The 25820-nt window shown below is 40.9% G+C and overlaps 1 protein-coding gene across 5 annotated transcripts in view; it reads left to right on the top strand.

Annotated features, from left to right (window-relative positions):
• Window positions 1-25820, top strand: part of LOC128533917 (B-cell receptor CD22-like) — a 95575-nt gene extending 69755 nt beyond the window's left edge. For all 5 annotated transcript variants that reach the window (XM_053508149.1, XM_053508147.1, XM_053508145.1 and 2 more), the window contains 4 exons: window positions 20217-20525; window positions 23340-23430; window positions 23577-23631; window positions 24021-25820. In XM_053508149.1, the coding sequence (XP_053364124.1) occupies window positions 20217-20525; window positions 23340-23430; window positions 23577-23631; window positions 24021-24455 (890 nt within the window). In that variant the 3' untranslated portion in view covers window positions 24456-25820. The remainder of the gene's footprint in view (window positions 1-20216; window positions 20526-23339; window positions 23431-23576; window positions 23632-24020) is intronic.

The raw sequence follows: 25820 nt of genomic DNA, 5'->3' as shown, positions 1-25820 counted from the left end.
GAGACAGTGTGCTGGTCCGCCTTCTTTGAGGCGGATTGCGAAGCGCGGCGCGCTGATCTGCTACCTGAAAAGCTTTTCCCTCCAGGGAAGATAAAAGTCTACAGAGTTTGGAAGGAAGTGTTGGCTTTTCAGGGAGGATGATGTCCCAGGAGAGAGATAGCCTGGAAGCGTCTGTTCTATCTGGGGCATCATCATATAACCCCACGCTACCACATCAACTATATTTAAATAAATAAATAAGTTGACGGCACGAAAACACGGAATGAATAGCTTAATAGGTTGCTAAGGAAAGGGAGAAAGCGTCATTGAGGCTCTGCCCCCGACCACCCGACAGAAACCTGTTGTCTAATTTAAGTGCTTGGAGGCTATTTCCATCTCTGTGGAAGCATCCAGCGAGTGCAAGAGAAAGGAGGGGAAATCCATCTCCCACAGCTCTGCTGGATGCATGGATTTTAAGCCCCAGGAATGCGGCGCAGTTCGTAGCTTCTCTTTAAGAATGCAAGCTGCACGCGAAGCACTTTAATCAAAGCAGTACAGTGGGGGCCATGACAAACAGCCGCTTGGAGCATGATAGGTCCATAACAGGACCGTGACAGGACTATGATCGATCCGTGCACGGAATGTGATCCCCCGCGATGACGTACTTAACGATGCCCCGCCCCATAAACGCCCCCATGCGCTTTCTAAAAAGATGGTTGCAATGCTGTATAATTCCGCCAGATGGAGCATTGACTGCTTCAGTTAACTGCAGTGTCCAAGCAGCGGTTACTTTATTTAATATATAACATAACTTACGTCAACATAGTTTCATAAATAGATGATGTGGTAAAAAAGAGGGATAAAAAACGATTCATAAAACAGATTTAAATCACTCAATACACAACCCATGATGCTTATGCTATTTTTAATTAATGATTAAATTAATTAATTAATTAATAAAACTATAGCAATATTTTTCACGACATCCTTAATAATACTTAAAGACACGGTAACATCTGTAATTTATTTATATTAGTCGTAGGTACGGAATACAAATGCGGGCTATGTACAGTATTTTACATTACGGTGTATTGATCTATTTCCGTTTAATACACTGGAAGATAATATTTTGCTGCAAAGTAAAGCTTAAAATTTTACTTCTGCTTAAGTTTGTTTTCGTTATATTTTTGATGTTTTCGCTGATGTTTTTTTTCGCTGATAGTCAAAAATTGGCATAACAAATCGATTAATGGCGCATAATATCTGGAACAAATACGGATCAGTATGTCTTTAGTCATTTAACCAGCATAACGTCTCCCCCATCAAAGATCTGATGGGACATTAATCACTTATCACTACGGTGAATAGATGCGGCAGCAGAGTCAGATTAAATCCCCATAAACATTCACACTTAAAAACAATACTAACAGAACTAAACAGTTCCAGAGGGTCAGCGCCTGTTATCGCAGGATCACCTACAGGATACTACTGTAATTTTACTGCTTATATATTTTTGCCATAGTTTCATTTGGTTTTACGCAATTTCATGTTTTATTTGTTTGTGTGTGTACGTGTGTGTGTGTGTGTGTGTGAGAGAGAGAGAGTGCGTGCGCGAGAGAAGGCTTATATTGTGATTTGTCCAAGTTTACTAAAGACTGGCTTACTACTACTAATAAAAATATTTCAATGTAACCCATGGGTCTCAATCACAAAATCAGCCAACGCTGTCAACAGGTGACAAGACAAATTATATAGGCTACTCTGAAACGTTAATTTGAACATTTATATATATATATATATATATATATATATATATATATAAAAACATAAATATAAAAACAATCGACTATTATTGTCAGGGTCAAGTTTACGGGGCTTCTCAGTCTTTCGTTAATTTTACTACTGACTCGAAACCAATGTGGCTTATTAAAGATGCACTGTTTTATTGAACATGGCTGTTTTGTAATGTTCTGCAGAATAAACACTGTCTACGGTTCGAATATACTATGAACGTCTTAAAGTCACGTCTCTAGATCCTTCTGCAGTAATGTTATCGTGGTGTAAATTATTAACGTATCGATGTATTTCACTTGCAGACAAAATAGTCTAGTAAGAAAGTAACGAATTTGTCACTACTCTTCTCTTACGCAGCACGGCTAAAAAGATAATAAAAATGACACCAATCCTGCCATGATGCTACCCTGCCCATAAACAACACTGGCTGGGGAGATGAACTCAGACTTTCCAAAACTTACTATTATTTTATGAGATGAAATTAAGCTAGGATGAAGAGAACAGAAGTGAACTCTCCTCTGTGTAATATCTAAGTAGAGTGTAACTGGATCAGCCACAAAATGCCCCCCTGTCTAAGTCTGATTAGGAAAAGCTCACAGACACCAAACCTGCAGCACTTTGGTGTAATTTTTATTATCTTTTTAGCCTGAGAAGAGAAGAGTAGTGACAAATTCGTTAGTTTTAATAACGTGATGTTTGATTGGATATTATATAATTTCCAAGTTTGATAGTGTCGATTTTAGAGTGCATTACGTGCGATGCGAAAAGGAAGTGAATAAACACGTAGCAATGCAAAGAGGACAGACCTGCGAAATATTTAAGCAATATAATGGGTTGGGTTCCATCGTTTTACTGAATGCAACTGTGTCCACAAAACCGAGCGCAGGGAAAGAAAAACACTTGCTAACGCGTTTGAGTGAAAAGGGGCGGCGGCTTTTCTTTGAAGATAGCGATTGCGTAATGGGGGGGCAAGCCGTGGCGATGGGGCGTTGTAGGGCATAACACACCTCTGAACGTCTTTTGTCTTGTAAATGATTATCTTCGTTCACCTTCCAATCCTCCACAGCGCACACACTCTCCACACTGTTGCTATGTCTGTTGGGGCACTTGGTTATACACAGCACTTTAATGTATGAAACACTTACTTCCTGGTTTGTTTTATTTTAAATATTGCTTATTACCTTTTCCCGCAAAATAAACATTAAACATAAACAACATGTTATCATGGTGTAAATTATTAACATATTGGTGTCTTTTAATTAAGGACAAAAACAGACCCTGCGCTTGTGTACAGCTGTGTTCATAGGTTTAATCAACGATTTACAAGACAACAGTTAAAGCGTTTGTGGATAAGAGATGTGTGTGCGCGCTCCTGCATTTCTCCGTTGGTTTAACACAAACATTTGCGCACAGACAAGTCTAAAGTACTTCTCCCCCCGCCAAAAACACACACACACAGAGCAATTAGCACCATGTCACAGTCAGTATTCTCCACTGAGGTTTCTTACCTTCCACTCCTTCTAAAGTTTGTCTTTGCTCTTTTGATGGAGTTCTTAAAACCCCCAAAAAATTTTATACTGAGAAAAAAATTATTATGGGTCACATAATCACAAACACAAACTAGCACAGATACATATGATCAAATGTTTAACTGTTGTTTTCATTTGTTTCTATAACCAGTAACAATAATAATAATAATAATAATAATAATTATTATTATTATCATCCCAACTCTTTGACTATTTAAAACAATGTCGGGTCCCATTTTTGCACATTGAAGTTGTTGGTTTAAGTAAATGTATTTTTAAATGCACAAACAATCCCCCAACAATTAAAACACACACACATGACTTTAAAAATAAAATTTATTCTTCCAAAACCAGTCAAAGATAAAACAATAATTTGTATAAAACAGGTTAAAACATGTTAAATTTTTGCTTAAAGGTCATTAAAATACCCGGATAACACCAGCTGCTTATCAGTCTCTATCTGGTTCTTTTATATTAAAATATCATTAAAAAATATATATATATTAAAGATGAAACTGTTTAATTCTTTGTTTTCCCCCTAAAGTATCAGACGTTTTGCAATTCTATGTTCAGAACATACAGTAGACCTGACCAAACATCATTCTAAAGCTGTTGCACTGTGACGTCATCCCTCCTACAGCTCCCTCAACAGCTTGTTCAGGCTCCTCCAGTAGCTCCAAAAGGCCAACCGTCATCCGTCTGACCCCCCAATCCTCCACAGCAGAGCTCTGATTAACAGACAACAGGAGAATTTAGTGAAGACAAAGATAAATAAACTTTACAGAATATCTAGTTGTAATAAATATAAAAGATATTAGTAAACCTACACCACAGAGTGTGTAAAATACTGTTTTGGGGAATTCTGGAATGTAAATAAACTGGGATAACTTTAACCATTGAACTTTGTTAGTGTTAACCCCGGTCTGTCTGTAGTATCGTCTGCATTAAATTAACCGAGAATTTACTTAATGCTCTTTTCATACAAATAAGTTAAGCGATATAACACTCGTATATATTAGTTCATCTCTGAAGCCAAACTATAACTTCCCAAGTACTGAAGCCCCCCACACCTCCCCCCACTCCTTAACTGATAAACACCTCAGAAATTAATAGTATTTTCGAAGCTTTAGTGTCTTTTTTAGTTAAAGAGGAGTGACATTGTGAGTTTGTGACACTGACAGTAAGCTGTAATGTTAACTCCAGACTTGGTAAACAGATCATTAAGTTATCTAAAGTTACATCTGACCGCTGCTGGTGCTGCCTGTGATTTTCAAAAACGGCCGATAAAAAACTAAACTGGGAAATAAACTGTAAACTAATCCCAAACAAATTTTATAAATTAAAACACCACTTACCGCGAATAGTCCATTAAGCCGCCATCTTCATCTCTAGTGCAGTTTGTCAGCGTCAGTTGGGCGAGGGTGGGGGGTGGGTTGTTAAAATCACGTGATTGCAACTCAGCGCAGCTAAATTGCTGGCTTGTGTTAACGTGTCCTTGAGAACGAAGCGCCATCTAGTGGTGGAACCAGGTAAATGCATAAATAGGGCTTGAATGGGCGTGTTTACTGTGAAATCTTGCCACGCCTTTCTCGAAGGAAAAGGAGGGGGGACTACGGCGTGCATAGGGCAGCCGTACGCCATTCGTACGCCATTTACACGGTCGTGGCTATTTGGCGTGGCTTCATCTGTAAGTGTGAAGATCGCCCTCCGGGATGGATTTATTACACGGCGGGACACACCTCGCTTGAAACTTAACCATATCGGTGAGTTAAACACTTTCTTATTGCACTGGTTTACACACACACACAAACACAAAACGTCATGAAGACAAAAAGATCTGAGGATTGTTTCCGGTTCACTTATGACCTGCAGGTGCGCTTCATCAGATGACGTCACCTGACCGAGGTTATATATGCCAAAATTTGGCGTTTGATACACACATGCTTCACAACCTGCAACACAGAAAGATGTTTCCATAGCGTTTTCATGCAGCATCGAGTGTAGCTTTTTAAAGGGAACTGCGTTTGAGTCCTGCTCCTCTAACTCTCTTCATCTCCCTGCCGTGCCTGACAGACACTATATCAAAATTATGGAAAAAAATCTACTTGACCACAAATCGAAACCCAAAGGCAAATTCTAGAGTTATTTTAAAATAAAAATGTATTGGCCAGCCACATTACCATACCCAGTACAACATGCAGGCAAATGCTGTCATGTACTAGCTCACATACATGGTGTAAGTGCAGATGAAGATGATTACAGTAAACAGACTAACTAAACCATACAATAAATTAGGAATTCAAAATATTACATGAACAGGACACTAAACCAAGAATCAAGAAATGAACACTAAAACAGCAGTAAACTAAACTGCACGGTGCATTGCGAGAATTAAGTTCTGTATATGTGACAAGATTTAATTTGATTTGAATCCTGGTGAGGGCCCCAGCATGATGTTTATGAGGCTGGGGTCTAATGCGGGCATGAAGTTTTCAAACCAGGGCAGTGGAGCAAGTATGGTGTCATCCAGCTAAATGGTGGAAGTGCTCAGCTCTTGAAATCACCTGGGTAAAACAGCAGCTTAAGGATGTTTTCTCACTGGGACCGATTGTTCTGTTCTGTTCCCGAGCACAATTTATCACCCTTCACAATGTTTGTGTGCACACTACATCAGTTCCAATCCCAGGCACGCTTGCATATTTACACAACTGGATTCAGTAGGTGGCGGTAGATACGTAGTTGGTTTGTCTTCCTCCAAACAGAGAAAGAAGAAGAAGCAAACGATCAGGTCATGAACTGTGAGACACCTGTTAATGCTCCGTGTGGATCCAAGATGCATGGGATTAGAAGTGCAAAATGTATTATTAAAAAGAATTCAAGTTAAATACCATTGACGTAAGTGGTGCGACAGAAAAGTAGCCGTCCAATACAAGAAATGTATAAATTAATAATTAAATCATTGCACCTTGTGCAATTTGTTGAAACTAGAACAATTTTCAGTTTGTAAGTGCAATTATTGTATTGTCTTTTCTTTTTCTTATTCTCTTTATACACTGTACTGTCCTTATTTTTTTTAATTTGCAAAATTTTTTCCTCGCTGCTGTAAGGTTTATCTTATTAAAATAAAGTATTTTTATATGTACTTGTACTTACATAGCAAGAGGGTGTGTGTTACGGAAATTAAAACAATGGCATCATGGCTTTAAACAGTTTGAGATTTCTCCAGGCATCAAGAGTCTCTGGCTCTTCCTTTTGCACATCACATTTTGTCTCTTTCTTTGTTGTTAGCTGGTCTTGTGCTACTGTCAGTGGTCTCAGTCTATGTTTCCTCCAGTGTCTCCAGCGTCTGAAAGAAAGTACTGTATAAAAGCAAGAAGCAAGAAATTGACTGAAGATTTCAACCATAGCAGCTTGCACAAATTAAATTCTTCTAACATTCAAATTGGTCACAGGAATCACCGATAACCTGAAATTGTGTGTGGAGCTTATGTGGATCATTAGCTACCCAGGTTTTCAGGAAACATCTAGGAAACCTAGGAAGCAAAACGTCTCGGGTTACTTTGCTGTAACCCTGTTCCCTGAAAAAGCGTGAATGAGATGCTGCCTCAAAACGCTATAGGAACATATTCTTGTGTTTTCAGTTGTAAAGCATGTGTGTATCAAACACAAACCAAATTTTTGGTATATATAAGCTCGGTCAGGTGATGTAATCTAATGAAGTGCACCCGCAGGTTATAAATAAGAGTGAACCGGAAACATTCCTCAGATCAATTCTGTCTGAAAGGACATCCAGTCCTGCAAGCAGTACGGCATTGGATCGCAGCATCTCGTTCCCGCTTTTTCAGGAAACAGGGTTACAGCAAAGTAACTCGAGACGTTCCCTTTCAAAAACTACACTTGATGCTGCGTGAAAACGCTATGGGAATGAGAATACCAACACCGCTGCACTGCAAGTGTCTGGACCCCCGGGGTTGTGTTGTGTGTGCACAATAGCCAAGGAGGGCTTAGACCTAGCATCTCTCACCCGATGTGACAGCGTTTGGCATAAAAAAGGCTGCTCTGACTTATGCCACTGGCCTTTCCAGCAATGAAACAATTCGGCAGTGGACAGGGTCTACATGTTTTACCATGCACCAACTTTCAAATACACTCCATTTGAGGGCATAAGTTCTTCTAGTGGTGTGAAGGTTCCAGAGCTCAGACCGGGAAGGAAATATCGTCCCCTGCGCCTGAGACAGAAGATCCGTACTGGAATCACCAAACATGAGCTGTCGAGGAGAGATATTAGAGAATCTGGGCCACGTATGGGTCATCGCATCCATCGCCCTGAGGGACAGGAACTTGTCCTGTGCCCAAAGCAAACCCTGGTGCGCTAGCTTGTTCAAGCGGCGCGAGCACAGTTGGCCCTGGCGATTATGTATGAGACTACCATAGTGTTGTCCACATGCTAGGACATGATAGCCTCTCAACTGCTGGAGGAGGTGTTTTAGGGCCAGAAATAACGCCATCATTTTGAGTCAATTGATGTGCCACGCGAGAAGATGGCCTCCCCAGCTCCCCTATTTGCCTCCAGGGATTGGCCCTTTAGTAAATACCCTGGCTTTTAGCTGGAATGTACATCGCCCTAAGGGACAGGAACTCGTCCTGTGCCCCAAGCAGAACCTGGTGTGCTAGCTTATTCAAGCAGCGTGAGCACAGTCCGCCCTGGCGATCGTGTACAGGACTACTGAAAATAGGGGGTGAACGCTGGCGCTGTTAGCTGCCGCTACTCACGGGAGCGATTTGTTTGTTTGTTGCTCTTATGTTTTTCTGACACGTTTCCGTAATTCTACCGTGTGTTGCTGCACATGTGTAGTAGTCTAACTACAGCTGTGTTTTACCCTGACCTGTCTGCTAACCGGGGTTACTGTCAGCGCGTGTATTGTGTATTATACCTGCCCCTGGCTCCAAGCGCCTAGTTCCAGCTATTAGCAGTCGTTTCGGCCGTATCGCCGGCTGTCGCGGCTTTTTTCCCGGCTGTTCTGGCTCACTGCTGATCCCCGGTCATGGACGCTGGCGGTATTGCGGCTACCGACGACCACTGACGATTACTGGCGGCTGCTCCGACGACCACTGAGGGCTACCGGTGATAATCGGTTTCTGTCCGTGACTCCCTATCGGCTGTTCGCGCTATCGGTGGCTACCTGGTGCGGTCTAGCAATCATTTATTAGCCGCTCTCTGAACTGAGTGCCACGCCATCTTTCTGTGACCTACTGCCCTGTGCCTCTAATCAGTGGGAAATATGAGGCTTGTTGACTTGCAGGTCCAGGCTATATCTGCTTGGATCATCCTCTCACTCATCTGTATTCCAGTAGCTTCGATACTACGATATACGGCATCGGAACTTCTTCAACTTCGGTCCTGTCATTCTCAGCCACCATCAGCACTGCTCTCATATAAGGATATCATTTACATACCTCGCCGTAAATATGTCCACCGGGGATCTCGTCGGAATTACAACTTTGATGACACAAGAGCAATACGCTCATTCTGGACTTCAAAACCTCGTCCACCAAGAAAAACTATACGAACTGTTGACCACAACGTGCTGGTGCACCCCATCAGGTCTGCTGATACAGGTACTGTCTCAAGTGCTATTCTCTTGTTTGGCCTATGGAACACGCGATCACTCTCAACTAAAGGTCCTGTGCTCCATGACTTACTATGTGAACATAAGTTTGATTTCCTGTGTTTAACTGAGACTTGGCAGCATAAGGATGACTTTACACAGCTTAATCAGTCTACTCCAACAGGATATACTTATGTTTGCAAACCTCGCACAACTGGTCGCGGTGGAGGTTTAGCAGTGATATATCGCGAGAAATGGAAAGTGTCACATGTTTCTGCACCTGAGTTTACTTCTTTTGAGTCCATGGTTATACAAATAAATGGTCCAGTTCCGACCATTCTTGTTAATGTATACCGTCCTCCTAAGGTTAATAGCAACTTTTTAAATTATTTTTTAACGTTCTTAACCTATATTAGTTCTCTGTCTCCAAATGTGATTCTGGTTGGCGATTTTAACATACATGTTGACAATGAATCAATTGCATGCACTAAGGATTTTTTGTCTTGTCTTGACAGTTTTGGCATACAGCAATACACTGATTTTCCAACTCATCTGAAAGGCCACTCATTGGACCTTGTTTGTTGTTCTGGTATTACTCCCGTTGGTCTCACCACGTCCGACCTAACACTTTCCGACCATTTTCTGGTTTTCTTTAAAGCTAGCTTAAATCTAGCAAAGCCCAATAATTGACGTACCATCACATTTCGGAATACTAAGAACATTGATACAATGGCATTTACATCTGACCTTACTACTCTTCTTATGAAAGACTATTTAGTAACTCCGGATGGTTTGGTTTCTCATTACAATGAAGCGTTACATTCATCATTTGATATGCATGCACCTATAAAATCCAGAACTGTTTCATTTGTTAATTCTGCTCCCTGGTTTACATCTGATCTGCGTAGGCTAAAAGCTCAAGGTCGCCGTCTAGAACGTCTGTGTATTAAAACTGGACTTGTTGTTCACAAAGAAATGTATTCTGACCATATGAAACAATACAAAACCGCTATTAATACAGCTAAATCCGAGTACTATTCAAATCAGATCGCATCTAACGAAGGTAATACAAAAACTCTCTTTACTCTTGTTAAAAACATTTCAAAGCCTCCTGATTCTCTACCTGTACAGTTGCATACAGCTGAACTATGTAACACACTACTCATTTATTTTTCTGAAAAAACAGAGAACATACATAAATCTCTGTTCGTTTCTAATCCTCTTCAAGTTCCTTTTTCCTTCACTCTTTCACATGTATTCAACTCTCCTCTCTCTTCTTTTAAACTACCTACAGCTGATGAGATCGCTTCTGTTATTCGGAAATCGAAACCAACTACCTGTCAATTAGACCCTCTTCCAACTCAATTAGTCAAAGTTTGTCTTCCGGTTCTCTTACCATTCATCACTGAGATCATCCACTCTTCTCTGACTTCTGGCATCGTCCCCAATCTCTTTAAAACTGCATTAATAACTCCTATACTCAAGAAACCAGGTGCTGATCCAAACAATTTTGATAATTTTCGTCCAATTTCAAATCTGCCATTCTTATCAAAAATCCTAGAGAAGGTTGTTTCAGCACAGGTACATGATCACCTGTCAATTAATAGATTATATGAACAATTTCAATCAGGTTTCCGTCCTCAGCATAGTACTGAGACTGCCCTTGTCAGAATATCCAATGATCTTCTGGTAGCAGCTGATTCAGGACTTCTGTCTATTTTAATACTTCTTGATTTAACCTCAGCATTTGACACCATCTCCCATAATATTCTATTAGAAAGACTAAAGTCCATTGGAATTGTAGATACTTCCTTGGCTTGGTTTTTTTCATATCTCTCTCACCGCACTCAGTTTGTTCAGCTAGGCCAGATCAAATCTACACCTTTACCCATCACTGCAGGAGTGCCTCAGGGGTCAGTCTTGGGGCCCTTACTCTTTATCATCTACTTATTGCCCTTGGGGAACATTTTCCGGAAATACAGTGTTCAATTTCATTGTTATGCTGACGACACCCAGCTTTATATTACTTCCAAACCTACTTCTGACCTTCCTCCATCTTCTCTTTCAAATTGTTTAGCTGAAATTAAATCTTGGTTCTCAAATAATCTTCTTAAACTCAACAGTAGTAAAACTGAAATACTCCTCGTGGGCACTAAAAATACTCTATCGAAGGCCAATAGTTTTTCCTTATGTATCGATGGTTCTACAATCTCTCCTTCAACACAAGTTAAAAGCTTGGGTGTTATTCTTGATAGCACCCTATCCTTTGAAGCACATATTAATAAACTCACTAGGACAGCGTACTACCACATCCGAAACATTAACCGTCTTCGTCCGGCCCTCTCAATGAGAAGCGCTGCTATCCTGGTACACGCCCTCGTCACCACACGCATCGATTATTGCAATGCTCTATTTTTTGGTCTTCCCCTAAAACTCCTACATAAGTTACAATTAGTACAGAACTCAGTCGCTAGAATACTAACTAGAACTCCTACAATGGACCACATAACTCCTGTTCTTCAACAGTTACACTGGCTTCCTGTTCAACAGCGCATACATTATAAAATTCAGTTTTTTTGTTTATAAGGCATTACATAATCTGGCTCCGTCATATTTAACAGATCTTCTCCTAACCTATACTCCTTCAAGAAATCTGAGATCATCATCGTCACCAAATTTGGTTCTTCCTCGTATGCGTTTGGCAACCATGGGATCTCGAGCTTTTAGCTACGCTGCCCCTTACCTGTGGAATCTACTACCTCTTGATATCCGAAATAGTAACTCTATTTCTGTTTTCAAATCCCGTTTAAAAACACATCTCTTCAGGCAGACATACTTTTAACACTGCATTGCTTGTATATTGTCCTTTACTATTGTTGTTGGTTTTTTATTTTATTTATTTATTTTATTATTATTATTATTATTATTTATTATTATTATTATTTTTTTTATTTTTTATGGTGTGTAAGGTGTCCTTGAGTGTCATGAAAGGCGCCTACAAATAAAATCTATTATTATTTATTATTTATTATTACTGTAGTATTGTCCACCTGCACTAGAACATGGTAGCCTCTCAATTGCTGGAGGAGGTGTTTCGGGGCCAGAAATAAAGCCATCATTTTAAAGCAATTGATGTGCCACACGAGAAGATGGCCTCCCCAGCTCCCTTATTTGCCTCCAGGGATTGGCCCTTTAGTAAATACCCTGGCTTTTAGCTGGAATGTACATCGCTCTGAGGGACAGGAACTCATCCTGTGCCCCAAGCAGAACCTGGTGTGCTAGCTTATTCAAGCGGCGTGAGCACAGTCCGCCCTGGCGATTGTGTACAGGACTACTGTAGTATTGTCCACCCACACTAGAACATGGTAGCCTCTTAAATGCTGGAGGAAGTGTTTCAGGGCCAAAATAGAGCCATCATTTCGGAGCAATTAATGTGCCCCGCAAGAAGATGGCCTCTCCAGCTCCCTTGGGCTGGACAGCCATCTAAGACCACACCCCAGTATTGGGTCTTTCCCCAGCCCATAAGGGAAGCGCCTGTTGTTAGCATCTTGCGATGACAAAACGCAGATAGAGTGGGAAAAAAACCTGGGTCTGAGCAACATAGAAAAGGTACAAAGTCAAAAACCCGGGTCTGAGCAACATAGAAAAGGTACGAAGCCCCTGTCGCATAACCCTTATTTGCCTCTGGGGATTTGTCCTTGAGTAAAATACCCTGGCTTTTAGCCACAACTGAAACGATCTCATGTGCAGAAGGCCCACATGAGACCCAAAAATCTGCCATGAGACCTAAAAATCTCAGAAAGTAAAGAACAGTCACTCTCTGGCCTAGCTCGATTTTCTTTAGGGTGTTGGAAATGGATTTGACAGGTGCAGGAGACAGCTGTGCCCGTGTTGCGATCGGATCCTACGTGACACCCAATATGTTGTGTTCTGAGCAGGATAGAGAACGCTTTTTATGGCATTGAATCTTAATCCTAAAAAATCAAGATGAGCTAGCACGACATGCCGATGTCGAAGCGCTTGCTTCTGAGACTGATCCAGAATCAGCCAGTTGTGTATGTCATTCATAATGTTTGTGACAGAAATAGGCCGAAAGGAAGGACCCAACACTGGTATGTTTCGCCCCGAAAGTTCAATTTCAATTTTATTTTATTTGTATAGCGCGTTTAACAATTGTCATTGTCCCAAAGCAGCTTTACACAATCAAAAGAATTATTTAAGTTTGTATGGAATTTGAATGTGTATGAATCAAAATGGTCAGATAGTCCCTGGTGAGCAAGCCGAGGGCGACAGTGGCAAGGAAAAACTCCCTGAGATGGTAGTAGGAAGAAACCTTGAGAGGAACCGGACTTAACAGGGAACCCATCCTCATCTGGGTGAAACAGAGAGCAGGAATTTATCTGCATTCATACTGTGTGTTGGTTGGCAGGCCTGGATCACTGGCAGCTCAGGAATGACATGTGTAGCTCGACAGAGAGAGGGGGAGAGAGAGAGGGGGAGAGAGGGAAAAGAAAGAGCGGGAGAGAGAGCAGAAGAGGACCTGACCTCGACCCCTGTCAGCTGTCCAGTTACAGGCCAATATCAAACCTCCCCTTTATCTCTAAGATTCTGGAAAAGATAGTAGCGGAGCAGCTATGCTCATATATACATAGAAATGGCATACATGAACTGTATCAGTCAGGATTTAGGCCTCATCACAGTACAGAGACAGCACTCGTTAAAGTAGTAAATGACATTCTATTGGCCTCTGATCAGGGTTGTGTAACTATGCTTGTATTACTTGACCTCAGTGCAGCTTTTGACACCGTTGATCACGCTATTCTTCTTCACAGATTAGAAAATGTAGTAGGAATTAAGGGTACAGCCCTCTCCTGGCTCAGATCCTATCTGACCCATCGTTATCAGTATGTAGACTTAAATGGTGATTATTCTGCATGGTCTCTAGTGAAGTTTGGCGTTCCGCAGGGTTCAGTTTTAGGTCCAGTGCTTTTTTCCCTTTACATGCTTCCTCTGGGCAACATAATCCGTAAGCATGGTATTAGCTTTCATTGTTATGCTGCTGATACACAGTTATATGTCTCAGCAAAACCTGATGAGAAAAAACAGCTTACTAAAATTGAGCAATGTGTGCAGGACATAAGAAATTGGATGCTAATTAACTTCCTTCTGCTAAATCCGGATAAGACAGAAGTTCTAGTCATAGGACCGCATACAGCTAGGAGTAAAATTTTAGATCACACCGTAACTTTAGATGGCCTTTCTGTTCCATCAAATGCAACAGTGAAAGACCTTGGTGTGATTATTGATTCCAGCCTTTCATTTGAAGCACATGTAGATAATATTACCAGGATAGCATTCTTTCACCTCAGAAATATTGCCAGGATAAGAAATGTATTGTCGCTAAACGATGCAGAAAAACTAGTTCATGCTTTTATCACCTCTAGGTTGGATTATTGAAATGCCTTACTGTCTGGTTGTTCAGCTAGATGCATAAATAAGCTTCAGCTAGTCCAGAATGCAACAGCGAGTGTCCTCACTAGAACCAGAAGATATGAGCACATCACCCCTATCTTATCTTCACTCCATTGGCCCTGTGAAATTTCGCATTGATTTTAAAATACTACTCTTGACATATAAAGCATTAAATGGTCTCGCGCCACAGTACCTGAGCGAACTGCTAGTGTCTTACGATCCGCCACGCCTACTTCGATCAAAGGATGCAGGCTGCTTGTCAGTACCGCGTATTATGAAAAATACAGCTGGGGGCAGAGCTTTTTCTTACAAAGCCCCAAAATTATGGAATAGTCTTCCAAATAGTGTTCGGGACTCAGACACAGTCTCAGTGTTTAAGTCCAGGCTAAAAACCTATTTATTTAGCCAAGCATTTTTATAAATAGATTTGCCATAGGTAAGGAGCAGATCTGGGGGACTCATGGACGTAGAGTATTATGGTGAACTGGTATGTTTGGATGCTGTCTTCCTCACTCTCATTGATCACTCAGGTTTGCTGACGGTGAGGTGATTGTTTGCTTTACATGTCAGGAAGCCCTCATGTTTGTGTTTCCTTATGGCTCTCCCTTTTAGTTATGCTGTCATAGTTAGTCCTGCCGGAGTCACTGCTTGCACTCTACAGTTAATATACATTCACATTATACATTGTGTGACTGTGACCATACCTAACTGCCATCTCTCTTCTTCTTCTCTTTCCCCCCTCTTTCTCTTTCCTCTCTCCTCCTGTCTCCCCCTTTCACTCTTTCTCTCTCCCTCTGTCGAGCTACACATGTCGTTCCTGAGCTGCCAGTGATCCAGACTCCCTCTGCCCTCCGGACCTGTCTGACCCATCCTGGTGCCCCGCTTCTGGCTGAAGATCTCGTCACATGGATGCCCCGTGTGTCTCTCTGGGATGCGTCTGGTGTCTGGGAATGATTCTCTCTACCTAGAAAATGGTTCTGGCCTTGACTGGTGTTGGCAACTGTTTCTCTGGGGACTTGACAGTTCGATAGTTCATGACTGGAACTTCTTACTAGTCTACCTGGGTCTTCTATAACCACCTGGACTCCATATTAACATCAATTAACATCAGCTATTATAGCTGAACTGCCTCCCACCCTACACACTGTATAAATGCAGATCATTTACTGCTTTCTGTTTCACCCAAATGAGGATGGGTTCCCTGTTGAGTCTGGTTCCTCTCAAGGTTTCTTCCTATTACCATCTCAGGGAGTTTTTCCTTGCCACTGTCGCCCTCGGCTTGCTCACCAGGGACAAACTGACCATTTTGATTCATACAAATTCACATTTCATACAAACTTAAATAATTCTTTTGTCTGTGTAAAGCTGCTTTGCGGCAATGAAAAATTGCTAAAAGCTCCATACAAATAAAATTGAATTGAATTGAATTGAAGAGGAGAGATAACAGTTAGGTATAGTCACAGTCACATAATGTAAATGTATATGTGCAAGCAGAGACTCCGGCAGAACTAACTATAACAGCATAACCAAAAGGGAAAGCGAGAAGGAATCACAGACATGAGGGCTCCTTGAGATGAAAGCAACCAATCACCTCTCTGTCAACAAACCTGAGTGATCAATGAGAGTGGGGAAGACAGCATCTAAACATACCAGTTCACCATAATACTCTACGTCCATGAGTCCCCCAGATCTGCTCCTTTACCTAAGGCAAATCTATTTATAAAAATGCTTGATTAAATAAATAGGTTTTTAGCCTGGACTGAGATTGTGTCTAAGTCCCGAACAGTATTTGGAAGACTATTTCATAACTTTGGGGCTTTGTAAGAAAAAGCTCTGCCCCCAGCTGTATTTTTCATAATACATGTTACTGACAACCAGCCTGCATCCTTTGATCGAAGTAGGTGTGGCGGATCGTAAGACACTAGCAGTTCAGACAGATACTGCGGTGCGAGACCAATTAATGCTTTATATGTAAAAAGAAGTATTTTAAAATCAATGCTAAATTTCACAGGGAGCCAATGAATTGAAGATAAGACAGGTGTGATGTGCTTGTATCTTCTGGTTTTAGTGAGGACTCTCGCTGCTGCATTCTGGACTAGCTGAAGCTTATTTATGCACCTAGTTGAACAACCAGATACAGTAGTAGGGCATTACAATAATCCAACCTAGAGGTGATAAAAGCATGAACTAGTTTTTCTGCATCATTTAGCGACAATATATTTCTTATTTTGGCAATATTTCAGGGTGAAAAAATTTTATCCTGGTAATGTTATCTACATGAGCTTCAAATAAAAGGCTGGAATCTATAATCACACCAAGGTCTTTTACTGTTGCACTTGATAGAACAGAAAGAGCATCTAAAGTTACAATGTGATCTAGAATCTTACTTCTAGCTGTATGCGGTCCTATGACTAGAACTTCTGTCTTATCTGGATTAAGCAGAAGGAAGTTAATAAGCATCCAATTTCATATGTCCTGCACACATTGCTCAACTTTAGTAAGCTGTTTTTTCTCATCAGGTTTTGCTGAGACATATAACTGTGTGGCGTCAGCATACCAGTGAAAACTAATACCATGCTTACGGATTATGTTGCCCAGAGGAAGCATGTAAAGGGAAAAAAGCAGTGGGCCTAAAACTGAACCCTGTGGAACACCAAACTCCACTAGAGAACATGCAGAATAATCACCATTTAAGTCTACATACTGATACCGATCGGTCAAATAGGATCTGAGCCAGGAGAGGGCTGTACCCTTACGTCCTACTACATTTTCTAATTTGTAAAGAAAAATACTATGATCAATGGTGTCAAAAGCTGCACCGAGGTCGAGTAACACAAGTATAGTGACGCAACCCTGATCAGAGGCCAATAGGAGGTCATTTACTACTTTAACGAGTGCTGTCTCTGTGCTATGATGAGGCCCAAATCCTGACTGATACAGTTCTTGTAAGCTATTTCTATGAAGATATGAGCATAGCTGCTCCGCTTCTATCTTTCCTAGAATCTTAGAGATAAAGGGGAGGTTTAACATTGGCCTGTATTTGGACAGCTGACAGGGGTCAAGGTCAGGTTTCTTAATAATCGCAGCAGGGGTTCTGTTATTGCTGGTACTTTCTGTTTAAGAAAATGTGTATAGGATCTAATATACAGGTTGATGAATTTGCAGAAGAGATGAGTGAAATTAGTTCATTCTCTTCAAGGGGAGTAAGATATTCAAGGTTCTGATCTGACATGGCTAGTTAAACATCTGCTTAAATTACATTGTTTGGTTTCAAAGCCTCAATTTTATGCCTAATATTTACAATTTACAAAAGTCCTCACTATTACACGATGTTGTTGTGGAAATTTCTGCAGTGGTCTTATTTCTGGTTAATTTGGCTACGGTATTAAATAAAAATCTAGGATTATTTTTGTTATTTTCTATAAGAGTGGAAAGATACGTTGATCTAGCTACACTAAGAGCTTTTCCATAGTTCAGGATGCTCTCCTTCCATGCTATTTGTAATACTAACAATTTAGTTTGACGCCATTTACGTTCTAATTTCAGAGCGGTCTGTTTTAAAGTGCGCGTGTGATCGTTATACCAGGGAGGGAGTTTCTTATCTCTAATAATTTTTCTTTTAACTGGAGCTACATTATCTAAGGTGTAACGAAATGTCGACTCTAAATATTCAGTCGCCTGATCGAGTTCTGTGGGGTCAGACGGAGATTACTGATAAAACTCTGTGTGGTAATTGATGTAAATGTACATTTAAAACGGTAGCGCGGCGCTGTGCGTACATTATTACTATGACACACTTGAAAGTAAACCTCAGGAACTTTCTGTGTTGTGCCAATATTTCTATATAAAAATATGTGTCCTTCAAGTCAATTGTCACAAACCAATGCTCTGGTTGGATTTGAAAAACAATCATTTTGACAGTCAACATTTTGACAGTCAACATTACTTTTTCAGATAGAGGTTTAGCCCGAGAAGATAAAAAATCGGACGCAGCCCCCCCTTTTTCTATGGCCCCTTTTCCCAGCAATGTCTTTAATCTTAGAGTCAGCAGGTGCGCCCTTTCCGGTTTCACAGAAGTGGAGACCACGCCGTTGAAACGCGGAGGGCAATGTGTGAACTAAATCCTGTAGCCTCTGTCTACAGTGCTTAGTACCCAAGGAAATATAACTGGCAGTAGCTTCCATGCTGCCAGTTTTGCCGAAAGGGGCACAAGTTTTGGCAGCTCGGTTAGACGGGGAGTGTTAGATGTTCGGCATCCTGAAACATGGTAGGGAATGACCGAAGAACTAACCTTTCGTTTGAGACCGGTGTTGCCCGAAACACCAGTGGTGGCGGAGCATGAACACCGACCTCCTGGGGGTGCCAGGCAGAACACTTCTTGAAAGAAATTTTATGTGCCCCTCCCTGAGGGGCAGCCCCCCCACGATCCTGGGCGAATGAGCCCCAAGACTTCTTCGTGAAGAAGATAGTACGTAGATCTGACTTCCTTAAGGGGGATTGCGAAGCGCGGCGCGCCGCACCCCAGTCTTACATTTAGATTTTGTAGATCTAAATGGAGAACTGTCTGGTGTAATGCCAGTAAAATATGGGGTCCCACAAGGGTCAGTTTTAGGACCTCTGCTGTTCTCAATATACATGCTTTCCTTGGGTAACATCATTAGAAGACATGGGATTAGTTTCCATTGTTATGCTGATGATACACAATTATATATCTCAACAAAACCAGACGAAATACCTAAGTTGTCTAGATTAACCGAGTGTGTCCAGGACATAAAAGATTGGATGACCAAAAACTTTCATTTACTAAACTCAGACAAGACAGATATATTACTCATCGGCCCAAAAACCAGCACACAACAGCTTTCACAATTCAGCCTGTGTTTAGAAGGATGTCCTGGTACTGCTAGCTCAACAGTAAAAGACCTGGGCGTAATATTAGACAGTAACTTGTCCTTTGAAAATCATATTTCCAATATCACAAAAACAGCCTTTTTCCATCTTAGAAATATCGCCAAACTTAGAAGCATCTTATCCGTTTCTGATGCAGAAAAGCTAATTCATGCATTCATGACCTCCAGACAGGACTATTGTAATGCATTACTAGGTGGTTGTCCTGCATCCTCAATAAACAAGCTTCAGTTAGTCCAAAATGCACCTGCCAGGGTCTTCACTAGATTTTGAAAATATGATCATATAACCCCAATTTTATCATCCCTGCACTGGCTACCTGTTCAGTTTAGAATTAATTACAAAATAGTATTACTTACATACAAGGCTTTAAATGGTTTACTCCCACATCCCTAACCAGTCTTCTGATACGCTATAATTCACCACGCTCCTTAAGATCACAAAACTCTGGACTTCTTGTAATTCCCAGAATCCATGCGCGCATGGGGAAATCCCGCTTCTGCAGGCAGACGATATGCAATCGCTCAATCGCATATATTAGTTATCTGCAGTAGCTCCTCCATACCTGCGGAAGCGAGAGTAGGTCTCTCCTGTAAATTTATAAGAAGCGCCAAGGTGCGCTTGAGAAGTGGGCAGAAAGCTTCCTGATCCAGCGAGAGTGCGAGAGAAAGGGGGAATTTCCATCTCGTGCACGTCTGCCAGATTGCACTGTTTAACCCTAGGAATGCGCTGCGGCTCACCATTTCTCTTTTTCACGTGAAGCACTCGAAACAAGGGAGTGGAGATAGACATTGCTATCAGGACAAGGTTCTAAAAAGATTTGCAGCATAGCAAATGTCAGTTTGATACTGTTTTTCAGTATCGTTTATATGATATATTTCTGGTTTGTTTTAATTCTCTATCTCTCTCTATGTCTCTCTCTTAGATGCTCCTCAGCTCTCTCTCTCCTCCAGCTGTAACAAGACTCAGGATTTGATTATGTGTATCTGTGAGGTTAATGGAAATCCATCTCCTAAACTGGAATGGCGTCTCTCCAATCAAACTGTACTGTCTTCACATACTGGTCCCATCCAAGTCATGTCTCTGGGCAACATGAGTTTAAAAAGATCAATTTCATTTTCTATTCCACAGTCAGTTAAGGACACACCCACTCTACATTGTGTTGGCTCCAATCATCTGGGCATTGCTTCTCAGGTCTTCTTCTTAACATTCAAGGCTCAGTGTCCTGCTGCAGGTCAGAAAAATATACAGATGGTACTCAACCAGAATAACAGAATGATAACCAAAGAATGATTTAGGACTCTGTGCAGATCAGGATGAAGTAAGCAGGATTCATTGCAGCAATAAAATAATGCAGCAATAAAAGTGAGGAATGTTTAGATCTCCACTAGAACGGTATATGGTCATAAACCCTAGCATGATCAGGAGCAGTCAGGAGGGTCAAACAGTTACATTCACACTCATTATATACAGTTTGCAAGGGGAGGGATGCACACCGTATAATTCATTTTTCTTGCAAATTACTTTCCATTATTTTTACACATTTTGTTTAGCTTCCAAAAAATAAAAGGACGGTGCTTATTTTTACTATACAATTCCTGATTTTTCTGATTTATTCTACAGTTCATTATTACTTATTATGACTTAATTAAGTCACATTTAAGTATCTTATTACTTGAAATTTATTCTCATTTAGTAACCCATTTATTCATGCCATGCTCCACAGTCCATTCTCAGTCTATCCATTCCATTCTCGTTCCCCTTGAACTAAACATTTTTGCTCCCTGTGGTTTGGAATCATACTTTACCGTAGCCATTTACCACAATATTACCATTTCTCTCAAACATTGTTCACAAATCAGGCTAAATGTGTGATAGTGAGCACTTCTGCTTTGCTGAGATAATCCATCCCACCTCACAGGTGTGCCACATCAAGATGCTGATTTGACATCATGAGTAGTGCACAGGTGTACTCTATGCTGACCACAATAAAAGGCCACCCTGGAATGTGCAGTTTTTTGCTTTATTGGGGGTCTGGGGAGTCAGAACCGGTCAGTATCTGGTGTGACCACCATTTGCCTCATGCAGTGCAACACATCTTCTTCGCATAGAGTTTATCAGATTGTCAATTGTGGCCTGTGGAATGTTGGTCCACTACTCTTCAATGGCTGTGCGAAGTTGTTGGATATTAGTGGGAACTGGTACACGCTGTCGTATACGCCGGTCAAGCACATCCCAAACATGTTCAACGGGTGACATGTCCGGTGAGTATGCTGGCCATGCAAGAACTGGGACAATTTCAGCTTCCAAGAACTGTGTACAGATCCTTGCAACATGGGGCCGTGCATTATCTTGCTGAAACATGAGGTGATGTTCATGGATGTATGGCACAACAATGGGCCTCAGGATCTCATCACGGTATCTCTGTGCATTCAAAATGCCATCAATAAAATGTACCTGTGTTTTTCGTCCATAACAGATGCCTGCCCATACCATAACCCCACCACCACCATGGGCCACTCCATCCACAACATTGACATCAGCAAAGCGCTCACCCACACGACGCCACACACGCTGTCTGCCATCTGCCCTGAACAATGTAAACCGAGATTCATCCGTGAAGAGAACACCTCTCCAACGTGCCAGACGCCATCGAATGTGAGCATTTGCCCACTCAAGTCTGTTACAGCAACAAGCTGGAGTCAGGTCAAGACCCCGATGAGGACGACGAGCATGCAGTTGAGCTTCCCTGAGACGGTTTCTGACAGTTTGTGCAAAAATTGTTTGCTTATGCAAACCAATTGTTTCAGCAGCTGTCTGAGTGGCTGGTCTCAGATGATCTTGGAGGTGAACCTGCTGGATGTGGAGGTCCTGGGCTGGTGTGGTTACACATGGTCTGCGGTTGTGAGGCCGGTTGGATGTACTGCCATATTCTCTGAAACGCCTTTGGAGACGGCTTATGGTGGAGAAATGAACATTCAATGCACGAGCAACAGATCTGGTTGACATTCCTGCTGTCAACATGCCAATTGCACGCTCCCTTAATGCTTGTGGCATCTGTGGCATTTTGCTGTGAGACAAAACTGCACATTCCAGGGTGGCCTTTTATTGTGGGCAGTATAAGGTACACCTGTGCACTACTCATGATGTCAGATCAGCATCTTGATGTGGCACACCTGTGAGGTGGGATGGATTATCTCAGCAAAGCAGAAGTGCTCACTATCACACATTTAGACTGATTTGTGAACAATGTTTGAGAGAAATGGTAATATTGTGTATTTGGAATGAATTTTAGATCTTTAAGTCCATCTCATGAAAAATCGGAGCAGAAACAAAGGTGTTGCATTTATATTTTTGTTGAGTGTATATACTTAAGATGGCTGAACACCCTGTGAAGTATACTTGGCAGGGTACTTCAGGCTGATTGGAACACACCTCTATAGTCTAATATCTTAACCACTGAGCTGTATGTTCTTGAGCGTTTATGCTGTAGCAGTAACAGAGACTGCTGACAGGATCAAAACAGTCTGTATCTCAGTGTGGCAAGGTGATGGGTAATGCTCTGCTGTACCACACCTCATATCACATTCATTTGCCCTGATCACATTGGCCACTGTCACTTGTAGCTAATCAATGCTGCCTGCACAAAATACAGTGATAAGGCACATGAGGTCACAACACCAAACTGATGTGATAAGGGTGGGATTTTATGACATTGCCTCATATTTAAAACACACCTGATTTGAAGTTTAGTTGCATTGGAACCGTCACTTCAAACTGCAGCCAGTGAACTCTGTGTGGTACAAACAGATCAGAACTTTCTTCTTGGCACAAGACACCTAGAACAGAATGCATGTCAAATCCCTATCAAAGCAATTTATAAGTGATGTTATTGCATCATCATAGCATTGCGTGAAAGCATTGTTATCATGACCGATGTAAAAAACATCAATCAAAAGTCAGTGTAAATGAATGAAATAGTATGTTGGAATGTTGTTTAGGTGCCTACAACTTTCATCATTTTAATTTCTCTGTTTTATTGATTAAGTTTCAGGTGTGAATATTTCCTCTGTGCTGATTGGTGCTGTAGTTGGAGCGTTACTAATGATGATCCTGGGTGGGAGTTTCCTGGGTGTAAAGTATGTTCTTTATAAATATGTTAACTTTACATATTATAGGAATATTAACCTTAAAAAAGCTCAAACATTTTAGCCACAAAGATGATTTTGTGTATTATTATAAATAAACACAAACTTATTATTTTTTTATATATATATATTTTCAGAAAATTAAATCATTTTGAAAGAGAAACTACAGTGGGATTGCCATTAAATGAGAAGGTTAGTGTGAAATCACACCACAAACACACACACACACACATACACACACATATATATTAATTTGAAAGTGCAATATTTTAAGGCAGCATGTAGTGTTTAGCACTGTGGCCTCGCACCTCCCAGATTAAAGGTTTGATTCCTGCCTCGGTTGTGTGTGTGTGTGGAGTTTTCATGTTTTCTCTGTGCTTGATGATTTTCCTCCCACAGTGCAAGGACATGCAGTGTTGCCCATTGTGTGTGCATGTGTGCCCTGTGACGGATTGGCACTGATCCAGGGTGTACCCCACCTTGTGCTCTGATTCTCCTGGGATACATTCCAAGCATCATGTGGGCCTGTAAAGAAAATAACCATAGAGAATGAGTAAATAAATGATTTTATTGCTTTACAGAAGGAAGACGGAGAGTCTGTGTATGTGAACAGAACAGATTTATCAGGGTCGCTCCAATACTCCACTGCGGTAGTTCCACATGGAACAGGAAATGACATCAGAGGAGTGTCTTCAGTCAGAGAGACAGTGGGTGGGACAGGAGAAGCAGCACTCGAGGAGGTTAAGGAAACCTCCCTGATCAATATGGACAGTATAATGATGCAAAACTCAGCAGAGGAGGAGGTATTGTACGGAAATATCACACGTCAGACAGAAATAAAGCAAACTCAGGTCAGTTTGGATAAAAATGATGGTAAGGTTGAGGATGATGATGAAATTAGAAAGTCTAAAGAAAAAGAAGAGGCTGAAGGCAAAGCATCAGAGCAGCTTAAAGAGTCAGATGGAGCTGAATGCATTTACGCACAAGTTAAACTTCATAAACATGAAAATAAATAAATAAATAAATAAGTTTAGTGTTTAAAACCACTGTTCAGATGTTCAGGGTACAAACTATGAGTCTAAGTTTTTTTTTTTTTTATATATATACATTTATTATTTCACATATACATTATATATTTTACATACACTCTGCCTGAGAATAAAAGTCACCATTTCAGCAGATTCAATTTATTGGACTAAAAACAATGAAGAGTTGAAATTATTGGAATTCGGTTAAGAATTATTAATTAAAACCTCCTAGTACTTTGCTGAGCCCTTAAGATTGTGTAAAAAATGTGTTCAGAAAAAAATCATGAATGGAGCGCACATAAATGCTTAGTAAAGATGCAAAGGTCATGTGACCTGATGAGTCTGGATTGGGTCTATACCAGAGCAATGGGCGTGTCAGGGTAATAAGGAACAGCAATGCACCCATCATGCATAGTGTCCACTGTACAAGCCACAGTGTTATGATCTGGGGTTGATCAGTTACTCAGGTCTAGACTCAGTAACGTTATGGGGCAATAAAATGAAGTCGGCTGACCACCTGAATGTACTGAACCACCAGAGGATCACATCTATGGAGGGTTTCTTCTTCCCTAATGGCACAGACATATTCCAGGACTCCAGGAGTGTGAGAGAGTGACTCTGGGAGCACAAGGAATCATTTTCACGAATGAATTTGCCACCATGTAAAGTATTATAATAATAATAATAATAATAATAATAATAATAATAATAATAATGATAATAATAATGATAAAGATAAAAATATTTAAAAATAACAATGCTTCATACACAAACTCTCAATTTTGCTTTGTAAAAAAGAAATGCTTCATCTTTAAAATTATGATGTCAGTTTTTTTATTTGCTCTGGTGGACAAGCCAAAGATAATATCTGTTTTGACTTCCAAACCAAAATTTTGGATGGATTTTGCTTCGTCATGTGAAGCAGTTTCGGGATACGAGTGATGAAGCCGGTCGTGCGTATTTCCAGTAGCAGGTCTAAACTTGTTTGTGTCAGTGGAAAGCCAAGAGAAGCTAATTTACATATTGTTTTAGTTTTTTTGGATTCTTTTTTGCAAGAATAATAAGGACATAGCACCCCGGCTCCTCAGAATGTTCGTAACGCTCATATTAATGAAATAATTGGCATTACACAAACACAGGACTTCTATCTCATCTTTTGTTTTAATAAAAAGAACAAGAACATGAAAGACACACAAACAACACTTAAAATGGCGATCTCAAATGTATATTATACAAAACAGACACTGCAGTGCACAAAATACAGCTATTTACGACTATATACTAAATATTTTGGTGTGTATGTGATTGGAGGTATAGACCCAAGTCCTGTATAATTTATGTGTGCGCGCGTGG

Source organism: Clarias gariepinus, chromosome 12, assembly GCF_024256425.1.
Source record: "Clarias gariepinus isolate MV-2021 ecotype Netherlands chromosome 12, CGAR_prim_01v2, whole genome shotgun sequence".
In the NCBI taxonomy this organism is placed as follows: Eukaryota; Metazoa; Chordata; class Actinopteri; order Siluriformes; family Clariidae; genus Clarias; species Clarias gariepinus.
Note: the sequence above shows the minus strand (reverse complement) of the source record. Positions and strands in the feature narration are given on the sequence as shown.